Source organism: Pyrus communis, chromosome 14 (assembly GCF_963583255.1).
Source record: "Pyrus communis chromosome 14, drPyrComm1.1, whole genome shotgun sequence".
Classification (NCBI taxonomy): domain Eukaryota; kingdom Viridiplantae; phylum Streptophyta; class Magnoliopsida; order Rosales; family Rosaceae; genus Pyrus; species Pyrus communis.
In genome coordinates, this window is record NC_084816.1 from 157,169 (window position 1) to 177,506 (window position 20,338).

General features: G+C 37.7%; 1 protein-coding gene across 1 annotated transcript; it reads right to left on the bottom strand.

Moving 5' to 3' along the window:
• Positions 1–15,415: 15,415 nt before the first annotated feature.
• On the bottom strand, positions 15,416–19,403 carry LOC137715334 (uncharacterized). The gene is made up of 9 exons (XM_068454624.1): positions 19,231–19,403; positions 18,805–18,947; positions 18,598–18,685; positions 18,359–18,418; positions 17,865–17,927; positions 17,576–17,776; positions 17,369–17,480; positions 16,300–16,517; positions 15,416–15,838 (listed from the first exon to the last, which is right to left on the bottom strand). The coding sequence occupies exons 2-9, from the start codon at positions 18,918–18,920 to the stop codon at positions 15,746–15,748; spliced, it is 951 nt and encodes a 316-aa protein (XP_068310725.1). The 5' UTR covers positions 18,921–18,947; positions 19,231–19,403; the 3' UTR covers positions 15,416–15,745.
• Between the last annotated feature and the right edge of the window lie 935 nt (positions 19,404–20,338).

The following is a 20,338-nucleotide window of genomic DNA, read 5'->3' on the forward strand; positions in this document are numbered from 1 at the left end:
TGAGTTTGTTGATTTAAAAATTAAATAATTAAATCTAAAATTAAAAGATAATTAAGTATTATATTTAATTATTAGAGCTTAATTAATTATTAAAATATATTAATATTATTACACTCCAAAGCCTAAACTCAAGGTTTAGGCCCAATTTTGCTCTTCTTGATCCATTTCTCCAATCACTTTGTAAGAATAACAAAGTCTTATAAAGTGTGGGAAACTTTTAGAACCAAACCCCCTATAAAACCTAAAAGGTAAACACCTGCAAGTAAGCCTGTCTACATCACGTACCTAATTAATTATTATTTGGGCTTGACCCAAAGGCACACACATATTTTTGAAGTAGTCAATGATACAAACACGTGGGTGCAAGCGGAATTGAAATCGGAGTTACGATGAAGATTGTGTAGAATTAGGAAGTTGAAGGGTATTCTAGTAAAATTACTATTTCAAATTTTTTTCCTCTTCAATTATTTTAATATATTATTTAGATTTTTATCTAGTGGGGTCCACACCCCACTTCTCCTTCTCCTTCTCTTCCCCATGTCTCTCCACCTATGCTCTTGGGGACTCTCTCTTTATCTCATCTCACTCTCTCATTTCCCCTTAAACTCTCACTTCCCTCTCAACTCTAATCCCTCATCTCTCTAAGCACAGACACAACTAGCCACTCCAACGAGTTCTCAAACCACATAACCACCATGACCCTCAACCTTAAATACTTAGGACACCCAGGTCCTTAATGAAACGATGGTTGTTGCCACTGTTCATCGTCTCTCCGAAGATTTATCTAACAAATTTCATGCTTCCAACTTTGGTAAGGACTCACATCACTCATCCTCGTTTTCGTTTTCGATTTCGAGCTTACATGTGAGTTTTGGTGGCGATTAGTGCATATACTACTCAGGAAGCAATTCTCCAATTTTTTTCGAGGAAGGAAACTGCGACTTCCAGGCCATTTTCCAACCAAACTCCAGCCACAGCTAAGCCTCTTTTTAGGATGCTCTCTTCCTCTCTTACATGTGCAGAAGTATTGTTATAATAGATGTTGAGAATTATGAAATTACCATGGCATGATCATACTTATGTTAACTATTCATCATGCATGCTACACTAGTGTTTGTACTCGTCCTAATCCATGGCCAATCTTCAGGTGTATGTTCATATCGCATGATACGCTCACCTTGGAGCCATTGTATGTCTTAGTCATGTCCTAGATTGCTATAGGCAATTAGGACTCATATGTGATGCGCATAGAGTCAGTGTTCACACGATTTTAGTACTAAAGTGTAGGTCACTATCACACTCAGTCCTGTTCATGTCTGAATACCTCTGCATGAACTCGTCTGTCAGCAAGTGCCGATGATTATCCGAAATTATATGTTCTTTTATGAGAGATATTGTGATTTACCGTATTTTTTACGGTAATTATTTTTGTACTATACGTGGTATGATATGTTGAAACCTAATACTTGTTTTATAATGAGGGATTATACATTTTTGAAAAGGTTTTACAAAAATTTATTTTTCGGCCCACTCACCTTTGTTTTTTCGCCCCTCTAGGATTTAATGGCGGAGTTTCTGTGACGACGAGGATTTCTGGCAAACAAGGACATATAGAAGGTTTCTCCTTTTGGTATAATATTTATTTACTTTTATTGTACTTATACTTATGCTCTAACATCACGTGTGAAATGAGTTCAATCCCGCTCATATGCGCGCTCTTTTTGTTAGTCACTGTTAGGTTTTAATTTATTCACAATTTTCCACATCGCTAAGTGTCAGTCAGCACAGCTCAATTCGGAGTTCAGGTGGACGATCCAGGTCGGGGTGTGTTAGCAAAAAAACAGACAATAAAAAAAGGGTAAATTACATTTTGCACCCTCAAGTATGAGTGCAATTACAACCTCATACATCATCTTTAAAACATTACAATTTCATACACCAAATATGATTTAGTTGTAATTTCATACAATCCGTTACATAATCTGTTAGATTAGCTGTTAAGTGATGATGTGGCATATATGAGACCCAGTTTTTAATGAGATGGATGTCAACTTTGCGCCATGTGGATAAAAAGTTATAAAATATAAAAAAATTATTATTATTTGAAATATTTAATAAATAATTAAAATATCAAACAAATAATAATAATCAACCACACCTTACCCCACATCCCACCCCTCTTCTCTCTAATCAATTCCTCCTCCACTCATCTACCATTCACACACCCTTTCTCCCTTTGATCAACCCTCACACCTTAAAACAAAAAAAAATTTGGCTTCTGGGATGGAGAGATTGACGAATCTGGAGTGGGATGTATACAAGTGGGGTTTCAAAGAAAAAAAAAACTGACACCATCTGGTTCCAGATGGGTTCGCAATTGAAGGATAAGAAGAACAGGAAAAACCAACCCACCTCATAGCTGTCGCCATGGTAGAGCCACCACCTCCTCCGTTGATCCACCACCACACCCACCGTTTCTCTCTCCCATGTGACAACTTAGGTTCCCTATTTCAACCACGGAGGCTTTCGATTTCGGCTTATTCGTAAAATTCTCAATTTCAAACCACGCCAGATTTGAATTGTTGGGTTTCAATTGATGTGATTTGGTTATGGGTGAGGGTGTGGTGTCGAGGGTTAATGGTGACAGAGAGGCGTGTTCTTGGTGGTTATGGAAGATAGGGTTGATCAGAAGAAGAAGAGGTGTGGGGATGGTGGAGGAACGGATGAGAAGTTAATTAAAGATAAGGGGTCAGGTGTAGGGGTGGGGTGGGACTGATTTTATTTTTATTTTTTTTTTACATTTTAATTATTTATTAAATATTTCAAATAATAATATTTTTCTGTTGTAGGTCTATTTGATTGAACAATCTAAGGTTTAGAGAGAAAGGGGGCCGGTAATATTAAGGGAGAAGAGAGAGTAATTTAATTGTGAGGTGTGTTTGATTCACCACATTGTGCCTTTATTTATAGTAGTAGGATAGGTAAAAACCTTTCCCTTTAGGATTACAACATTTAATAAGTAATCTACTCCTAATAGGAATATAAGATACATTCACATATCTATTAGGATTTACACAATCACATTCTGATTCTAAATATGACTACAACACTTCCCCTTGAGTGTGTAAATACTCAACAAACCATCGCATCAGATCTTCAGCAGATAAGGTAGAATAGTTGATGAAGTCATCGGCACAACGGGTGATCACGAGTCTCAAATTTATTTGAAGTATGCATTTGTCACAAGGCCTCGCTATGGTAAAACCCAAGGCATGGGAAAAAACCTATAAACTAAGGAAAAAAGTGATAAGTATGCATAATGTCTTAAAACAAACGTCAAACAGGACGAAAATAGTGAACTCAATGGAGTATGATCATCCCAAGATGGGTGCCTCATTAAAACCTCTTTAGGTAGCAAAAACCCAGTGGGAAAAATGTTCCTAAACGTAGGAAAAAGAGTACATTAAGATCATGTGAGTATAGTTCTAGATACTCCCCCTGAGTTAGACATAACTTCTAAATAAGATAACTAGAAGTGTTCCAACTTAGATAATTTACGCATACTGATTCCTTGGATGAGCTTCTGAAATGTAGACTTGGGCAATGACTTGGTGAAGAGATTGGCCAGGTTGTCTTGAGAACAGATTTGCTTGACTTCAATGTTCTGATGATGCTGCTGCTAGTGTGAGTAAAAGAACTTCGGCACTATGTGCTTGGTGTTGTCTCCCTTGATGTATCCCTTCTTCAATTGCTCAATACATGCTGCATTGTCTTCAAAGATTGTTATAGGAAGGTCAACGACTGATGTAAGACCACTAATGCTTCGAATGTGTCCCATAATTTCTCTCAGCCAAAAGCACTCACGTGATGCTTCATGCAGGGCGAGAATCTCGGCATGGTTTCACGAAGTCGCAACTAGCGTTTGTTTGGTAGACCTTCAAGATATAGCGGTGTCTCTAAAGGTAAAGACATAGCCCGTTTGAGAACGTGCTCTATGTAGGTCAGACAGATATCCAGCATCTGCGTAACCAACAAGGCGAGAATCAATCCAAAGACCATAGGGGGCGGCAACACTCGAAGATTCGTGGGTATAAAACAAGCCCAAATTTATAGTACCCTTGAGGTAGCGAAAAATGTATTTAACACCATTCCAGTACCTGCGTGTGGGCGCATTGCTGTATCTTGCCAAAAGATTCACAGCGAATGAGATGTCAGGTCTAGTGCATTGAGCCAAGTACAATAAAGCCCTAATTGCACTTAGGTAAGGAACTTCGGGTTCCAAATTCTCTTCCTCATCCTCCTTTGGACGAAAGAGATCTAGTTTAGCATCTAGAGTCCGAATGACCATGGGTGTACTCAAAGGCCTTACTTTATCCTCATTAAAACGACGCAACACCTTTTGGGTGTAGTTCGATTGATGTTCTAAGATTCCATCCAAACAATGCTCGATCTCCAGGCCGAGACAGTATCGAGTTTTCCCAAGATTCTTTATCTCAAATTCTGATTTCAATTGTGCAGCAATTTCCTCAAGTTCTACGAGAGTCCCGATGAGGTTCATGTTATCGACATAAACTGCAACAGTTGCAAATCCGAAATATGACTTCTTTATGAACACGCATAGGCATAATTCGTTGTTCACATAACCCTGACTTGTCAAATATTCACTCAGACGGTTATACCACATCCGCCCGGATTGTTTCAATCTGTAGAGTGACCTTCTCAACCTAATTGAAAGAGTGTTCTGCGGTTTAGACCTATTTGATCCAATCAATAGAAGTCTTTCTGGAACTTTCATGTATATTTCAGTATCTAGATCCCCATAGAGATACATGGTTACCACGTCCATAAGCTGCATATTCAATTTTTCGGAAACTACCAAACTAATTAGGTAGCGAAACATTGAGGGAATATGTCTCCTCGTAGTCAATCCCAATGCGCTGAGAGAAGCCTTGTGTTACGAAGCGCGCTTTATATCGTACTATTTCATTCTTTTCATTACGCTTCCTCACAAAAACCTACTTATAGCCAACGGGCTTCACGTGTGGTGGTGTATGAACGATAGGTCCAAATACTTTACGTTTCGCGAACGAATCGAGTTCAACCTGGATTGCTTGTTTCCAGTTTGACCAATCGGTTCTACGTCGGCATTCATCGACGAAACGTGGTTCAATGTCATCGTTAAGCATGATGTCAGTAGCTACTAAATATGTGAATGCATCGTCGATGATCATCTCATTCCTATTCCAAACCTCATCCATTACCACGTAGTGGACTGAAATCTCGCGATTCTCGGGAAGCTGGCATGTTTCGTCTGAGGCACCACTGTAATCTAGAATAACCACATATGTTAGAACGATTGAGTGAGCGATGGTCGGATTCAAACTAGGGTCACTAGTTGGTGCCATTTTCCTCTTCTGGGGTTGTGAATCCTTTGAACCAAGGGGACTGCCACGCTTCAAGGTTAGAGCAGATGATTGGCAAGCCACCATTGTACCTTGCCGCGTGGAAAGTGCGGCCTCCCCATCTTCAGGGACGGTTCAGCCTTGGTCGTGGATGTACGCGGGGTACATCTATCCTTGCAGGTGCGTTTGCAGTGGGTATATGTGATCTTGTCACCTTTGCTAGATCATTAAAAGCATCTGGCATGCTTTGGGCAATGCTCTGAAGATCTATAATTTGTCACACCTCAGTTTCAGACTGGGCAGTGCGGGGATCTAAATGAGACATAATGGGAGCTGATGAGTTCATATTATACTATATATTTTACCCTAATCTTAGTATTAATTTATTGATTATTTTGGTAGAATTTTGATACTTTGCTTTATATTTTCAACATAGAACATTTGACTTCCTCTGGAGCAAAACATGACCAGATGAACGAATTTTGGAGTGATTCTAATTGGAAGATGTTTGTGTGTCTTTCAAGATAATTGTATCAAAATTTCAGATTTTTTTACTAAGCCGTTTGACCGTGACGATGAAATTAAGGCCCAGCGCACAGCTTTCCCAAATTGACATTTTTGGACGTTTTGGGTATTTTGGAGGTCAAGATGGCATATTTTGAGGAAGATTCCTTCTGAGAATTTGTAGGGAACGTCTTCAGCTTTGAAAAGAGCCTGTTGGGACTAAATCGGAGTTGATTTGATTAGTCAAAAGACTAATTTTCTGAGAACTCCGAATTCTAGTTCAAATAGGAAACCTTTTATTTTTTGTTTTATTATTTTATTATGTTTCCTAGTTTTATTCTAAGACCTTTTCTAGGAAGAATTTTATTTTGTAGTAGTATAAATAAAGCTTTTTAGCCATTAGGTTAAAAGAGGGAGAGAACGCACGCAATTTGGCTTTAGAGAGCTTTTGAGGATTCAAGTTTATTTTCAAGGTGTTTTCTATCCATGTTCATAATAATATTTTATTTTATGGTTGTTAGTAACTAGTTTTGTTTGTTAGGGCGAGGCCACGAGCCTTAGCAAGAATATGTAGTTTCTTTTCAATTTACTTATGATATTATGCATGCAGGTTTTATATTGTTAATCACTATGCTTTAAACTATCTATTTGTCTTGATGATTGGCCACCATTATGATATTTAGACAAGTAATTTGATGCAATTTTGGCGAAGGGCTGTCCCTGGAATTGGCGCTGGCTTCTTGTGGTTAATATGTGTAACTTCTTAGGATGGACGACACATCTTAAGGGTTGTATGGTTTTTCAAAAGGTTTTCACAAAACTTAATGAGTCTTGCATGTTCACATTCGATCTGGACGCCACGAACGGGTTGCATGTTAGATATACGTTCTATGTAGGAGGTTCCAAGTAGGGCATACTTTAGGAAAACCTAACCTTCAAAATATGCATGTGTAATTCATAAGTAATTGGAAGAACTATGTAGAATTGTTAAGATGACGGTAGAACCCTAGTGCTCAGATTTATTTTCAAAACTATTTTCTTTTGTTTTCTTTACTTTCTCAATTTATTTAATTGTTTTTAATTAAATTCGTTTTTAATATTTTAGGTCATAAAATCAGCATCTTCCAAACTTTGTTTTCAAATAGTTAATTAAGATTTGGTATTTACATAAATTATTCATTCAATCGCTGCAGAGAACGACCTTACTTGAGCCGCTATACTACGACAACCTTGTACTCTTACAAGTATTTTTATCCTTACTTTTGCAAGTGGTAAAATCCCTATCAGGAGCATACCACGACAATTCGTGGTGTTCTACGAGAACGTTAGCATGCTTATCTCCCCCCTAACGACGAGAAGATTGTCTCATCAAAGTGACAATCTGCAAAACATGCGGTAAAGAGATCTCTTGTCAAGGGTTCTAAGTAGCGAACAATTGATGGCGAATCATAACCGACATAGATTCCTATTTTTCTCTAAGGACTCATTTTGGTACATAGCGGCAGCACTACTGGCACATAAATGGCGCACCCAAACACCCGTAAATGCGAGACTTCAGGCTCGTATCCAGTGACCAACTGTAACGGTGAATGTGGTTAAGTAACGGTGGGCCTCAGGTGGACCAACATAGCTGAGTGCAATATTGCATAGCCCTAGGCAGATACTAGCAGTTTGGTTTTCATAACCAAAGTCCGACCTATCAATTGAAGACGCTTTATGAAAGCTTTTGCCAGACCATTTTGGGTGTGAACATGGGGTACAGGATGTTCCACATCAATCCTTACTGACATGCAATAATCATCAAAAGTCTGTGACGTAAACTCTCCAGCGTTATCCAATCGAATCGACTTAATCAAATAATTAGGGTGGTGAGCCCTTAGTTTAATGATTTGAGCTAGGAGTTTAGCAAACGCGGCGATGCGTGTGGACAATAGGCAAACATGTGACCATCGTGTCGATGCATCAACCAACACCATAAAGTATCTAAATGGTCCGCAGGTTGGTTGGATAGGTCCATAAATGTCCCCTTGAATCCTCTGAAGAAATTTAGGAGGGGTCGTGAATAATCTTTGTATATGAGGGTTGAGTATTCAACTTCCCTAAAGAACATGATTTGCATGGCGAGAGTCCAACATAGGGATGTAACTTATGCCTGTGTGAAGATTTGAGGATACGGCGCATCATGTCATGTCCAGGATGTCCCAAACGGTCATGTCAAAGCAACAAAGTGTCCTAAAACTCAAGCATAGGGCCGGCCACACTGTGAGCTTCTATACCGCGAATGGTTGTGATGTACAACCCACTCAGCAGACGTTACAACTTCTCGTGAATAAGTTTTTGGCCATATTTGTATGAAGTGATACAAAGAAATTCATAACCATTATCTTCAGTGGTTTCAATATGATATTGATTATCTCGAATATCTCTAAAACTCAGCAACGTTCTTCCGAAACATGGAGAATAGAGTGCCTCCTTAATGGTCAAGATTGTACCATTGGACAACATGATACGTACCTTTCTATATCCTTCAATCAGGTTGGATGAGCCTGAGATAGTTGTCAAATGAGATTTCTTGGGTATTAAGTTAGTAAAATAGTGTCGTTTACGCAAGATGGTGTGCATGGTTGCACTATCTGCCAGACAACTAACGTCCTTATTAGCATACCTAGAAATAAACTGATTGAATTGGTCACATGTATAAATATAATTCCATTCATTTAATTAAGAAATTCGAGAAAACAATGTCCATTCAAATAACAATCCATAATTCAAAACAAACCAAAACTAAACAAATTATTCCAAATACTTAGAAAAATTGTTCAAAATTAAACCATAAACCTAGAAAAATAGGGGGTAGGGCCGGCCACTCCTAGTGGGTTCAGCCACTAGAGGTAAACACCCTTAAAACATGTCTAATTTATTCATCCATAGGCGCTGACACCTCCTGAAAATCCGACATCTCCATTGATGTAGTTACTTATTCCAGATGATCCACATGTGCAAAGTTATACTCATGACATGAATGATATTTGGCAATAGTCTCAGGGGAAGCTCAGCATCCGAGTGACAAATGATCATTTGATCCACAGCGATAACACATGTCCAGTTCAGTAAAAGCAGGCTGAACAGGAGCTTTGCCCTTGTTCTTGAAGTTTGGGGCCTTAGGGGTAAGTCATGGACGCTGCTAGGTCATATTTCTTCCCTTAGGTGTGGCACTCTGTTGACCTTGGGCCTGTGGTAGGGCTTGCTACTCATTGCCATGGCTACGACGATTCTTTCATCGTTTATAGCTGCTAGAATTGGTTGCATGTGCTTCAGGCGCGGCGTTCGAGCCAATTAGTCGAGCTTGATGATTTTTCATCAAAAGCTGGTTCTGCTTTTCAGCGAGAAATAAAACAAAGATCAAATCCGAAAACTTGGTGAATTTATGTGCCCTATATTGTTGTTGCATGACAATATTGGTGGCATGGAAGGTTGAATAGGTCTTCTCCAAGAGATCTGATTCGGTTAGTTCCACTTTGCAGAATTTCAACAAAGAACGGATTCTACAAACTTCAGAGTTGTATTCATTCATGGACTTAAAGTCCTAGAAGCGAAGATGCTACCAATCGTGTCTTGCTTCAGGCAAGTATATGTCTTTCTGGTGATCGAAACGATCGGCCAGAGCAAGCCAGAGGGTGCGTGGGTCCTCCTCAGCGAGATACTCATTCTGCAGTGCATCATAGATGTGTCTTCGAATGAAGATCATTGCAGTAGCCTTCGAAGCTTCATCAACAGGTTTGTCGATAGTGGCTCTAGTACCATTTGCAATTAAATGGAGCTTCACGTCTTGAACCCACTTTAGATAATTTATTCCAGAGACTTTTAGAATGGAGAAATCGAGCTTGTTCAAGTTCGACGTCCCTAAAATAGAAGGAAAAACATGATTAGTCATATGGTAAGCCATAGACATATATCGTAGAACATGCAGGTTCTATAGACATGTACTGGTTTAATTTATGTATGAAAACTACAGGTTTCATGTGGTATGTTTTGAATGAAAACTTCAGGTTTTAAAGGCACTAAATTTGAAACTACATGTTCAAATTAGTTTTATGAACAATTAGTGCATAATGAGAGGTTCTTGAAAGAAACACAGAATGCAATATACTAATTTAAATATAGTGGATTTGAGGTTCTTCGGGAACTCAAGTGTAAGAGCTTTGTTACTACGAAAGTATGTCACAGTTCAAAATATAAAAATAAATTATTGAATCGTTAATGTCCAAAAGTGATCCTCAGGTCAATAATTTTGGATTCATTATCAAATTAATGGACTGCAGGTCACTTTTAATTAATTCAATAAATCGGGTCATACGGGGTCAATTGTAGAAGCTAAATAATATTAAAATAATTCTATTGGGTCAAAAATATATCCCCAAATATAATTAGGCACGGGTTGGGTGCCTTGAGTAAAAGGAAAGACCCAAAAGGGCTTCGGGAGTGGGCTACAGGCCACAGGAACACGGGAGAAACCCCAGCCACAGCTGGGTTTCATTGTGGACCGAATGGAAGGGCACAGGCACGTCCAACGCAGTGCTGGCCTATGGGTTTTGGGCACAGGAATGCGGAGCCTAGCCACAAAAAAAAAAATAATAATACTGGCTACATGTGTGCAGGCCACAGGGACCAAGCCCAGCCTAGTGGGCTGGCATGGAGGACACGATCGTGATGCGGGCCAAGGCAATAAATAGGCTCGGGGCTTCAAGCCCTATAGAGGTGAAGTCCAGGCCGAGGCTTGGTTTTTGCGTGCATAATGATGGTTGCGGTGGGTGTGCCGCACCATGTCCAATTCCCTTTTCTTTCTTTCTTTTTTTCAAAATCCTCTAGGATTTAGGAAACCCTAAATATGCTTCTAATTTAATTTGATACTTTGACTCACAAATTCCACATAACAATTTAATTGTGCGATGCATGAAACAAATATATATATTGACAAATATATGAACATATACAATATATATATATATATATATATATATATATATATATATCGTAAGGAAAATATAAACATAGAGGCATTCATGCATCATGGGGACTGTTTTCATGCTTGGTGGACGTTTCAAATATCTTCTTTTATTTTAAGCGTACCTAATTAGCAGAAAAGAAATAAGCCTTTTAATTTGGTGGATGATAGCATCCTCCTACGATGTGTTAATTCCTTAGCTTCTAGTAAGAGCTTGTTGATAACGTGTTGTATGCCTATTTGATTGAACGATCTAGAGTTTAGAGAGAGAGGGGGCCGACAATATTGAGGGAGAAGAAAGAGTGATTTAATTGTGAGGTGTGTTTGATTCACCACATTGTGCCTTTATTTATAGTAGTAGGATAGGAAAAAACCTTAGGATTACAACATTTAATAAGTAATCTACTCCTAATAGGAATATAAGATACATTCTCATATCTATTAAGATTTACACAATCACATTTCTATTCTAAATATGACTGCAACATTTTTTATATTTTATAACATATTTTATAAATTTTTTATGCACGTGGCGCAAAGTTGACATCCACCTCATTAAAAACTAGCTCCCATATCCACCACGTCATCACTTAATAGTCAATCTAACAGATTTATGTAACGGATTGTGTGAAATTGCAACTAAATCATATTTGGTGTATGAAATTGTAATGTTTTAAAGATGATGTATGAGGTTGTAATTGCACTCATACTTGAGGGTACAAAATGAAATTTACCCAAAAAAAAAAGAACAACCTAATCTTCAACTCACACAGCTCGACCTCCACTGCCGCCATCACCTCGGCAGCAACCACAAAAGTAGTCACCAGAAGAAAACCAACTCTGCATTGAATTCGAAGAAAGGATCACAAAACAAAACAAATCAATCTGTAACAAGGAAAAAGCCCCAAAAATTTTTTACCACCAAAGCTGTAACATCGAAAAAGAGCCAACGGATTTGAACCACAAACACAAGCACCTACAAGTAAAACCAAAAACCAAAACAAAAATCAAGGGGGTAGGGCTAAGGGGGCATCTAAAACACCTTCACTTTAGGCAAAGCCGCAACATGCTTGGCCCTGATTTTCCGGCATGCAGGTCGAGTGTAGTGCCATGATTAGAGGGCTTAGATCTGTAGACTAAACCAGGTGTGTCGCTCTTGGCTTGAGAAGAGGTTGTAGGAAGGACGGTGGGTAGGAAGAAGAGGCAGATGAACAAGTTGAAAGATGACAGATGTTTGAGGTTGAAGGGTTTTAGGATAAGGATTGGCTTTGCCAAGACACAAAAAAACAATGATAAAAGGGTGATGGCGAGGACTGCCACGAAGACTTCAAATAAAGCACAAAAAATATAGGGTGATTTCTCAAATCGACAACCAAAGGCATCGAAAAAGCAATACACCAACATAACTAAAGAGATGAGAGGGAGGATAGGGAAAGCAATTTAAAGAGGGGGTTGTCGCCAACCCCAGCCTATGAAAGGAGTCGATGGCATAATAATAATAATTAATTATTATTATTATAGGGAAGTGTTATTGATAGGATTAAAAGCACACCACAAAGTAGCACACAAATGTCCTATTGATTTTTCCTATTAACACTAAGATTTGTCAATTGTAGCATATGAAAATAAGGGTATTTCCTGCAGAATATTGTTTTATCTAACTACTTAAAATGTCACAAAAACTGGGTTGATGTCCCTACTGACCAGCCACCGAAAAATAATTATTAGACCAACTTACACTTATCTAAAGTCTACGAAATTTTATATGAAGACACTAGACACAAAGAGCTACACTCATACAATTTTTTGGGATTTTTGGAGTTGATTTGCTATTTAAATTAAATCGAACAAAAACCAAACAGAAACGGATTTTAAGTAGTTCACAAATTAAGAAAAACGAGTTAGGGGAATTGCTATCCACCAACAAATAATCATACAAACATTTTATGTTTCATTCAAATTCCTTTTATTTCTAAATGAAGATGCTCAAGTTGGCTCAATGTTAGAACTCAACTTATTGCTCTTTCTTATGTAGTATGTTAAGAGAATGGCGTTTTCAACTTAACTTAATCCCTAACATGCAATCTAGAATGGCGTGTTCATAGATTTAACAAGTATAAATCATTAAGAACGAAAAGAGTTTGAGTCATCACAAGGCATCGTAAGTACTAGCGTTGTCTTACTTATCCTAGAAATTGATTCACATGTTAATCGTAATTAACAAGTACTACTCTAGAACATATGTAGGTCCTCATTCGACAAGGGCAGGCACACACATATTCATAGCATTAGAATCCTAGATATGCTTACTAAGTATGCATCCATAGAAAACACATAAAGAATTCATCAATCAGATAAGTAGTAAACCAATTTTCATCCATTCATAAAAGTAATTCAAACGAATTGTCATAACAAACTTGCAATCATATTCGGGGCTTCAAAACAGCCCCTAACTACTAAAAATTAGTTACACATAATCCTTAAATAAAACCAAAAGAAAGACATATGTTTGAGAAGATAAAACCGAAAGAAGAGAATGCCAAGATTTCCTCCTTTCTCTCCTTCCTTCCCCAACGATGCTGCCTTGTCTTTTTTCCTTCCCTTCTGATGCAACCTGCAGCCTTCTTTTTTTCTTTCTTTTCTAATTTTTTTTTCTTCCTTTTTCTTCCACCTTTGCCATTGCAACCTGCAGCCTTTTTGTTCTTGCTTGCTGCCCCAATTTCTTCTCTATAACTCACCCGACTAACAGCCATTTGGTGATGACAATAAGTGAGAGGAAATGATAAAACAATTGTAACTCTGTAGGTAGCCTTTATCCTCGTTACTCCCACTTAATTTTCCATTTCCTCTGATATTTGAATAGATGTCAGCTGGCTTGTTCTTGGCTGCATCAATTTTGGCTGCTGGATTTATTGGATTTATTGCTTTCAATGTTTTCTTGTCAGTTACAAACTGCTCAGCCTCTTTGGAACCTTTCAGTGTTAAAACGGCCATAACTTCTTCTAGAAATATGATATTAGCAATCCGTGAAATGTTCCAAAAATAGACATCCATAGCTTTCGAAGCAAATAAGGCTCATTCTCTAGTTCATTCTAAGTTGTCCGCAACTTGCTTCCAAAGTCAGCTGATCTGCCCAGGCAATTTTGACAAATTTGTTACTTAAAATTCCACTTGTGCTATTTGTCTTTTCTTTGCTTGACAAATCCCACAAAACACAAAAACAAAGTAAATAGCTCAAAAATATAAGGAACTAACTAAGAAAAGACAAGTGAATTTGATGTAAAATACATACATACATATATATATATTAGCTTATCAGTTATTGGCACTCTAAAAATCACATTCTACACCTTCTCATAAGTGTATTTTTCTTTCTAAATATAGAAAGTTTGGAGTGTAGAATGAGATTTTTGGAGTGCCAATAACAATTCCCTTATTATAATAATAATTATTATTATAATTATAATAATAGTAAAAAGAAAAGAAAAGAAAAAGAAAGAAAAAAGCCATGGGTGTTGCGAGATTCGACCTTTATTTATGCGCTACATAAACATTTCGGTGGTTTTGGGCTGAACACTCCTTCGCTGGTACTGCCAACTCCCAAAGAACATTAGGTGGTTTTCAACAAAACACCTATAGGGTTTGTTCTCTAATTTTGGGTTCGAGACACAAAATTGGTAAAACACGGATGATGACGTGTGTCAATTAATTGTGGTTACAAAAAATGTTACTAGCTTTCCGGACCCCACCCTTCGTGGTGTGGGATACCTCAGGCTATGGCAGAAAAAACAAATAAATAAATAAATAACAAATAACAAAAAAAAATAAAAAAAAATAAAACAGAACACCCATAGAAGATTTCGGTCCTCTGTGCCGAATGTTTTAAAATACCAGAATCATTCATTCATCCTCACAAATTTAGTCCTTCCTTGTGAGCTCTCTCCTTCCTCTCTTTAACTCGAAGGCGTGCGACGTTTCCAGCCAACAGATTTGAGGTCACCGGAGCAAAGAAAGGATTACGAACAGAGGATGGTGCCTCATGGCTAGAGAATGTCAGTTTTGATTTAAATTTTTTTAAAGAGAATGCTTCAGGGGTTATATTGGCCATATAAATATATATTCAGGAGTAAATTCAGGATTTTGTGGATTACCTTTGATTGATAATGTAGCGAGGCTAAAACAAGTGGAAGAGTGAGTTTTTTTTTTTTTTTCTTCTTTTAGAATTGATAAATAAGAGCATGAAGGTTTTCTCATTGAAAATCAAAGACTTATAGGTAATTTCATTACTCGGTGTAACCATGCAGTAATTAGCTAAAAAGAACTATAACATTCATTTCTGTTTTGCATGTGCATTTTCCCCTTCTACATTTTCTCATTATTTACGTGTCTTGACTCTCACTTGATTTGTTCAATCCAATAATCAAAATGAAAAAGAGAAATTCGTGTGTGAAAATTACTTCCCTCGATTATAAATCAAATCAGGTCTGTCAAAAGTGCGAGGGGATGAGATGAAATTGCCCCTTGTTTGTTGCAAAACCATTAATTTATTATCAATCTATCCCGTAGCATAGCAAAGGATAGATTTTCTGTACTGTAATCAATTACACAGCCAGACAGCCGATGCAAACAAAATCAATATTATCATGTGGATACACATTCTAATACAACACTAAATCATTATTGCCAGCATAACAGAACGCTCTTGAGAAAGTGAACAAATATTGTAAAGGTAACATCCCACTGCAACTTATATATAACAAACAACTACTTTTGAGTTTACCTAAGATCCAATTGTCTGCACCACAACAGATGAGTGTTATCTCGCATTTACAAGTCAAGACTCTTGGGGCAACTCAAATCTCGTCGGAGTGTCAATCCCCATCATACAGCAAATGCCCGATATTAAGATTATAAGCAAAACGATTCCCTGAATCATCGCAAGAAGAAACATCATCAATACCGCATCAGTCATATTATTTGCATCTGTAATGCATACTTGTTATTTTATCAAATCCACACAATTAATGTCTGAAGAGGCATGTATGAATATATTTGTGTCAATGGACCAAAGAGAAAAAGGAAAAGGAAAAAGTTGTGGAAAGGGCATTTGTACATCCCGACAACGAGTAACAGTTACATGAATGTCCATATGAATGAAGTGGGCAATTACACTTTTTAGCAGTAAAAAGATGTAGAGGTGGGTATTAATTTAAGTTATTTTTGTCTGAGAACTCTCTGAGTATGATTTGGACCGTAGAAAGATAGTAAAATGTAGAGACTACAAACTCTTAAAAAAAAGAAGAGACTACACACTTAAAAAAAAATGTAGAATCTACAAATACCTCAACAAAAAATAGCAAAACAAAAGATGTGGAAAAGGATACTTACAACTAGAAGTCCCTCTAGAAGAGATGATTTTATCTGACAAACTTCATCACAGGCCGTCGAATTGGCTGATGCATTTCCTGATCCACTTTCAGCAAGAAACCTTTCTAATTCTCGATGAGAAGGATATTGGATCGACTTACTGGGATCTGAAACATATAGAACTCCATACTTTGCCCCAGATTGATCCATGGAATTAACAAGGTCAGAAAAAACTTTACCTGCAAAAATCCAATTGAAATATTTGCATGACCATCCATGTCCTGGACCAGTGTGACTTGTGTATACAAATGTTTTAAAAGGCGAAGGTGAAGCCAAAGCGTTTCGTGGACAGCCTCACCTAGGCAAAAGCCTCGAGGCGTTAGCCTCATGGGACCTCAAATTATTAATATATAGTCCAGTTGGAGGGTATGTCATATAGTTGAACTTGAACCTGGAGGGTATGTCATATAGTCTAGTTGAACTTGAACTTGGGCAATTCCTTTTAGGCTTTTTCACCAAAATGGTTCCTGAGATTTGCATAACTCCTCACTTTGGTCCCTGAGATTTGAAATCCATAGAATTGGTCCCTGAGTTCATCCACAATCAATCATTTTGGTCCTTCCATGAAAAATCTCCATATAATAAGAATAAAATGACAAAAACACCCTCAAACTTTTTCAAATCATTTTAGCTTGTTTATTAAATTGAGGGTAATTTTGTCATTTTGATCCTTGTTTAACATAATTTTCACCGAATGACCAAAAATGATTGATGGTGGACAATCTCAAGGACCGCTTCTATTGATTTCAAATCTCACGGACCGAAATGAGCAGTTATACAATTCTCAAGAACCATTTTGGTTAGAAAGCCTTCCTTTTATTAAAAAACAGGCCTAGTCAAACGCCTAAAGTGCACCTCGACAACCTCTAGCCGAGTTTAAGCCTATTCCTGCTGGGCAGAGGCATTTTAAACACTGCCCCGCCTCCAAATCCGCCTAGATGCACCTCAAGGCTCTTTTTTCAAAACATGTAACACAACCAAAAAACTTATGATTCAAAAATATCATATTAACAGTTTTAACTTAACATACCCTCAGAATGTGTTTGGTCAAGTTCTTTGGAAGATTCAGATCGTTTATGGCAGAACACAACCAAATCTACTTCCCCTTTGGATCTCTTCTCCACCCCTGAAACAAGATAATCCTGCCAAATTTTATTGAGGAAAGAAAGACATCAGATCTTTTTCAAAGAACAAAAATGTTTATCATGTAATATAGACGATCGTCAAGTTAATTTACATGGAATGATTGCACATTTGCGAGCTTTTGAAAATTTTCACCCTCAATAGAGCATGACCCAAATAAAGTAACATTACTAAATCCCAAATCCTGCCCACAAGTCTCTGAAATCTCTAACACCAAAGAATTTTCCATAGAATCCTCCTCCGGTGCAGCAACAAAAGGGAAGGCCATGGAGAAATTGGATCCTGAGAAAGAGGTCTGTTGAAGACCATGGAAAGGCAGCTCTTCAACCGAAATTTTGATCATATATCAACCAAAAGACTACAATTAGGCAAACTCTACTTACTTTGAGGAAGTCCACAAGAGCTGGATCTGCATGTCTGTTTGCAGGAATATCTGAAGATTGCAACTAAGATAAGAAAGGAATTACTTTAGTAGCCCAAGACATAAGCAACGGCAAATGCTTTTCTCTGTATTGCAATGTGAATAACGAAACCTCATCCAAAAAATGAAAGCTCGCTTTGGTTCTTAGAGAGTGTGATTCTTATACTCATTCAAATTCTTGTAAATTGAAATCCAAATTACATACATGCTACTTCCCTGGCATTGTACTTTATGCAAAGCAAGCAACTGTTTTGATTCTAGAAAAGCAGTTTACAATTTAATCCCATAAAACATAAAAACTTAAAGTAGCTAGACACCTAAACAAAGAAGAACAAACTGCCGTATATCATCCTGGGCAGCACAAAGGATTTTAAATTATGAACTAGATTTCATTGGAACGGGGAGCATGTATAGGGAAGTTGCATGATGAAAGGAAGACAACATCAGAATTCTTACCTCTCCACCCACGAAGACAAGAGCCAGCTCCAAAGGCTGATGAACTTTATTTGCGGAACACTAAGGATTTGAAAACAAATACATAAATATAACTTAGAAGAAAAATCAATTGCGGGAAAACCAAAAGGATAAAAAGAAACAAAACCAAAGAGAACAACTTGTTTCTTTCAGTTCACATGAAACAGGTATATATCTTAAAAATTAAAGGACGCGCAATAAACTATCGGAGAAGAAAATACCAGTACGTTGGACCAGCCACCTTCGGAAAGAAGAGACTTTGCTAAATCCTTGGGGGATATTGTCTGATAATTTACGGCTGCCTTGACTCTGTTTTCAGAGAGCATGTAATCAGTAAAAAACAATTGAGCAGCTGATGGTAAACTAGGAGACTAGGAAACTTGAGTGGATTGTTAAAATAGGGTTTAGGCGAAGGAAGAAGTACATACTGATGATAATGAGGGGACCAGAGGAAAGCTGGCACTGTGGAAGCTGAAGTGGAAGGTGCTACTGCAAGCGCAAGCAAACCCACAAAAACTAGCACCACTGGGTGAGCTGCCTTCATCTTCGTTGCTTCTTTGCTTCTTTGCTTCTAACACAACAAACACATATGAATATGGATCAGAATCAGCAGCAAACCAAAACCACAGATCAAATATTTTCTATACCGCATTCGAATCTATCTAACTTTAATACAGATACATCATACATACATACATACAATAATTGAAGCCGAGATCGATCAATATAAAGAAAAAATAAATGATATAAATCTAATCGAGTATGGGCTATGAACGCGAAATGTAAATCCAAACGGAGAACACGCGAAAGAAGAAAGATTGGGTGATAGAGTGACTGGTCAATCGGGGACGCACCTGGGGGATGGGGGATGACCGGATGAGGGATGAGGCTGAGGAATTTTGTGGTTTTGTCGGAAATTAAGAAATCAAAATTTGGATGGAGAACCAATTGCCCAGTTATGGCCGCCCACTCTCCTCTTTGGGTACGAGAGGGAGAGAGGTCGAGGAAGCAGCAATTCGGATGTCAAACCAGGCCCACGTACACCGCCCCGCCTTTTATTCTCATCCAGCCTGCTCTTTTTTTTTGGGTCAAATCTCGCACGTTTTGCAACCACCAGGCCCATTAAACTGTTATTTTTCCCTGTTAAATTTGAAATAAAAAACTATCTTATGTGCATTATTTAAAAAAACTGAGATTTAAATAAAGTTTATTTAGTTAAATTTTAACCGTTCAATCGTGAATAAAAATGTGCAAAAGAGAACTTTACCCCTCATCAACATTTTGTTTTTAGAGGATTTCCCGATTGATTAAAAAAATGTATCCAATTTAATTTGCAATCACAATCCAATCCAATTTTGACGATTTCAAGACTGAGAAATAATTTGACTTGATAGCTAAATTCAAAACCCAACACCTTTAGAGTTGGTTTGATATTGTTGTGTTTTGAAAAAAAAAAAATTGTTTCTACTATGCTATGAGAATAAACTCATTTTTGCTGCTTCACATTTTCAGCTTTTTTTCACCAAAAACTATGAAAATAAGTTTTTAAGTGTTTACCAAACACCTTTTTAAGCTCATCTTTTTTTTTGTACCCACTTTTTATAAAATCAACTCAGTACAAAACCAGTACTTAGACTTTGAAAGATTTTGCTAGAGTTCTCGACTTGGAGTCCCTAGGTTGGGTCTTGAGCACCAAGTTTCTTAGTCCGAGTCTCAAAGATCCTATCTAAGTCAAGTCGTCAATAAGGTCTCTAGGTCCTCAATTTTGAGGCACCAAGTCCTCTCAAACCATGTTCCAAGCATCAGGCTCCTTGAGGCGATCTTGGGTGTGACGATCCTCATGATAGGTTAAGGGCTTGTGGTCGTCGAGTCGGATCCAAAGATGTGAGTCCTAAACCCTAGTATTGGGCATTAGGTCGCAACAACACAAAATGCCATCAACATCCCAATTATTGCATGCAA

Excerpts from the sequence above, each read along its gene's own strand:
- LOC137715334 (XM_068454624.1), bottom strand. The coding sequence starts at position 18,920 with ATGAAGGCAGCTCACCCAGTGGTGCTAGTTTTTGTGGGTTTGCTTGCG. Across the intron at positions 16,518-17,368 it reads TGACCAAACACATTCTGAGG|GTAAAGTTTTTTCTGACCTT; the intron begins GTATGTTAAGTT and ends GGATTTTTGCAG. Across the intron at positions 15,839-16,299 it reads TTCTAGAGGGACTTCTAGTT|GGAATCGTTTTGCTTATAAT; the intron begins GTAAGTATCCTT and ends GCGATGATTCAG.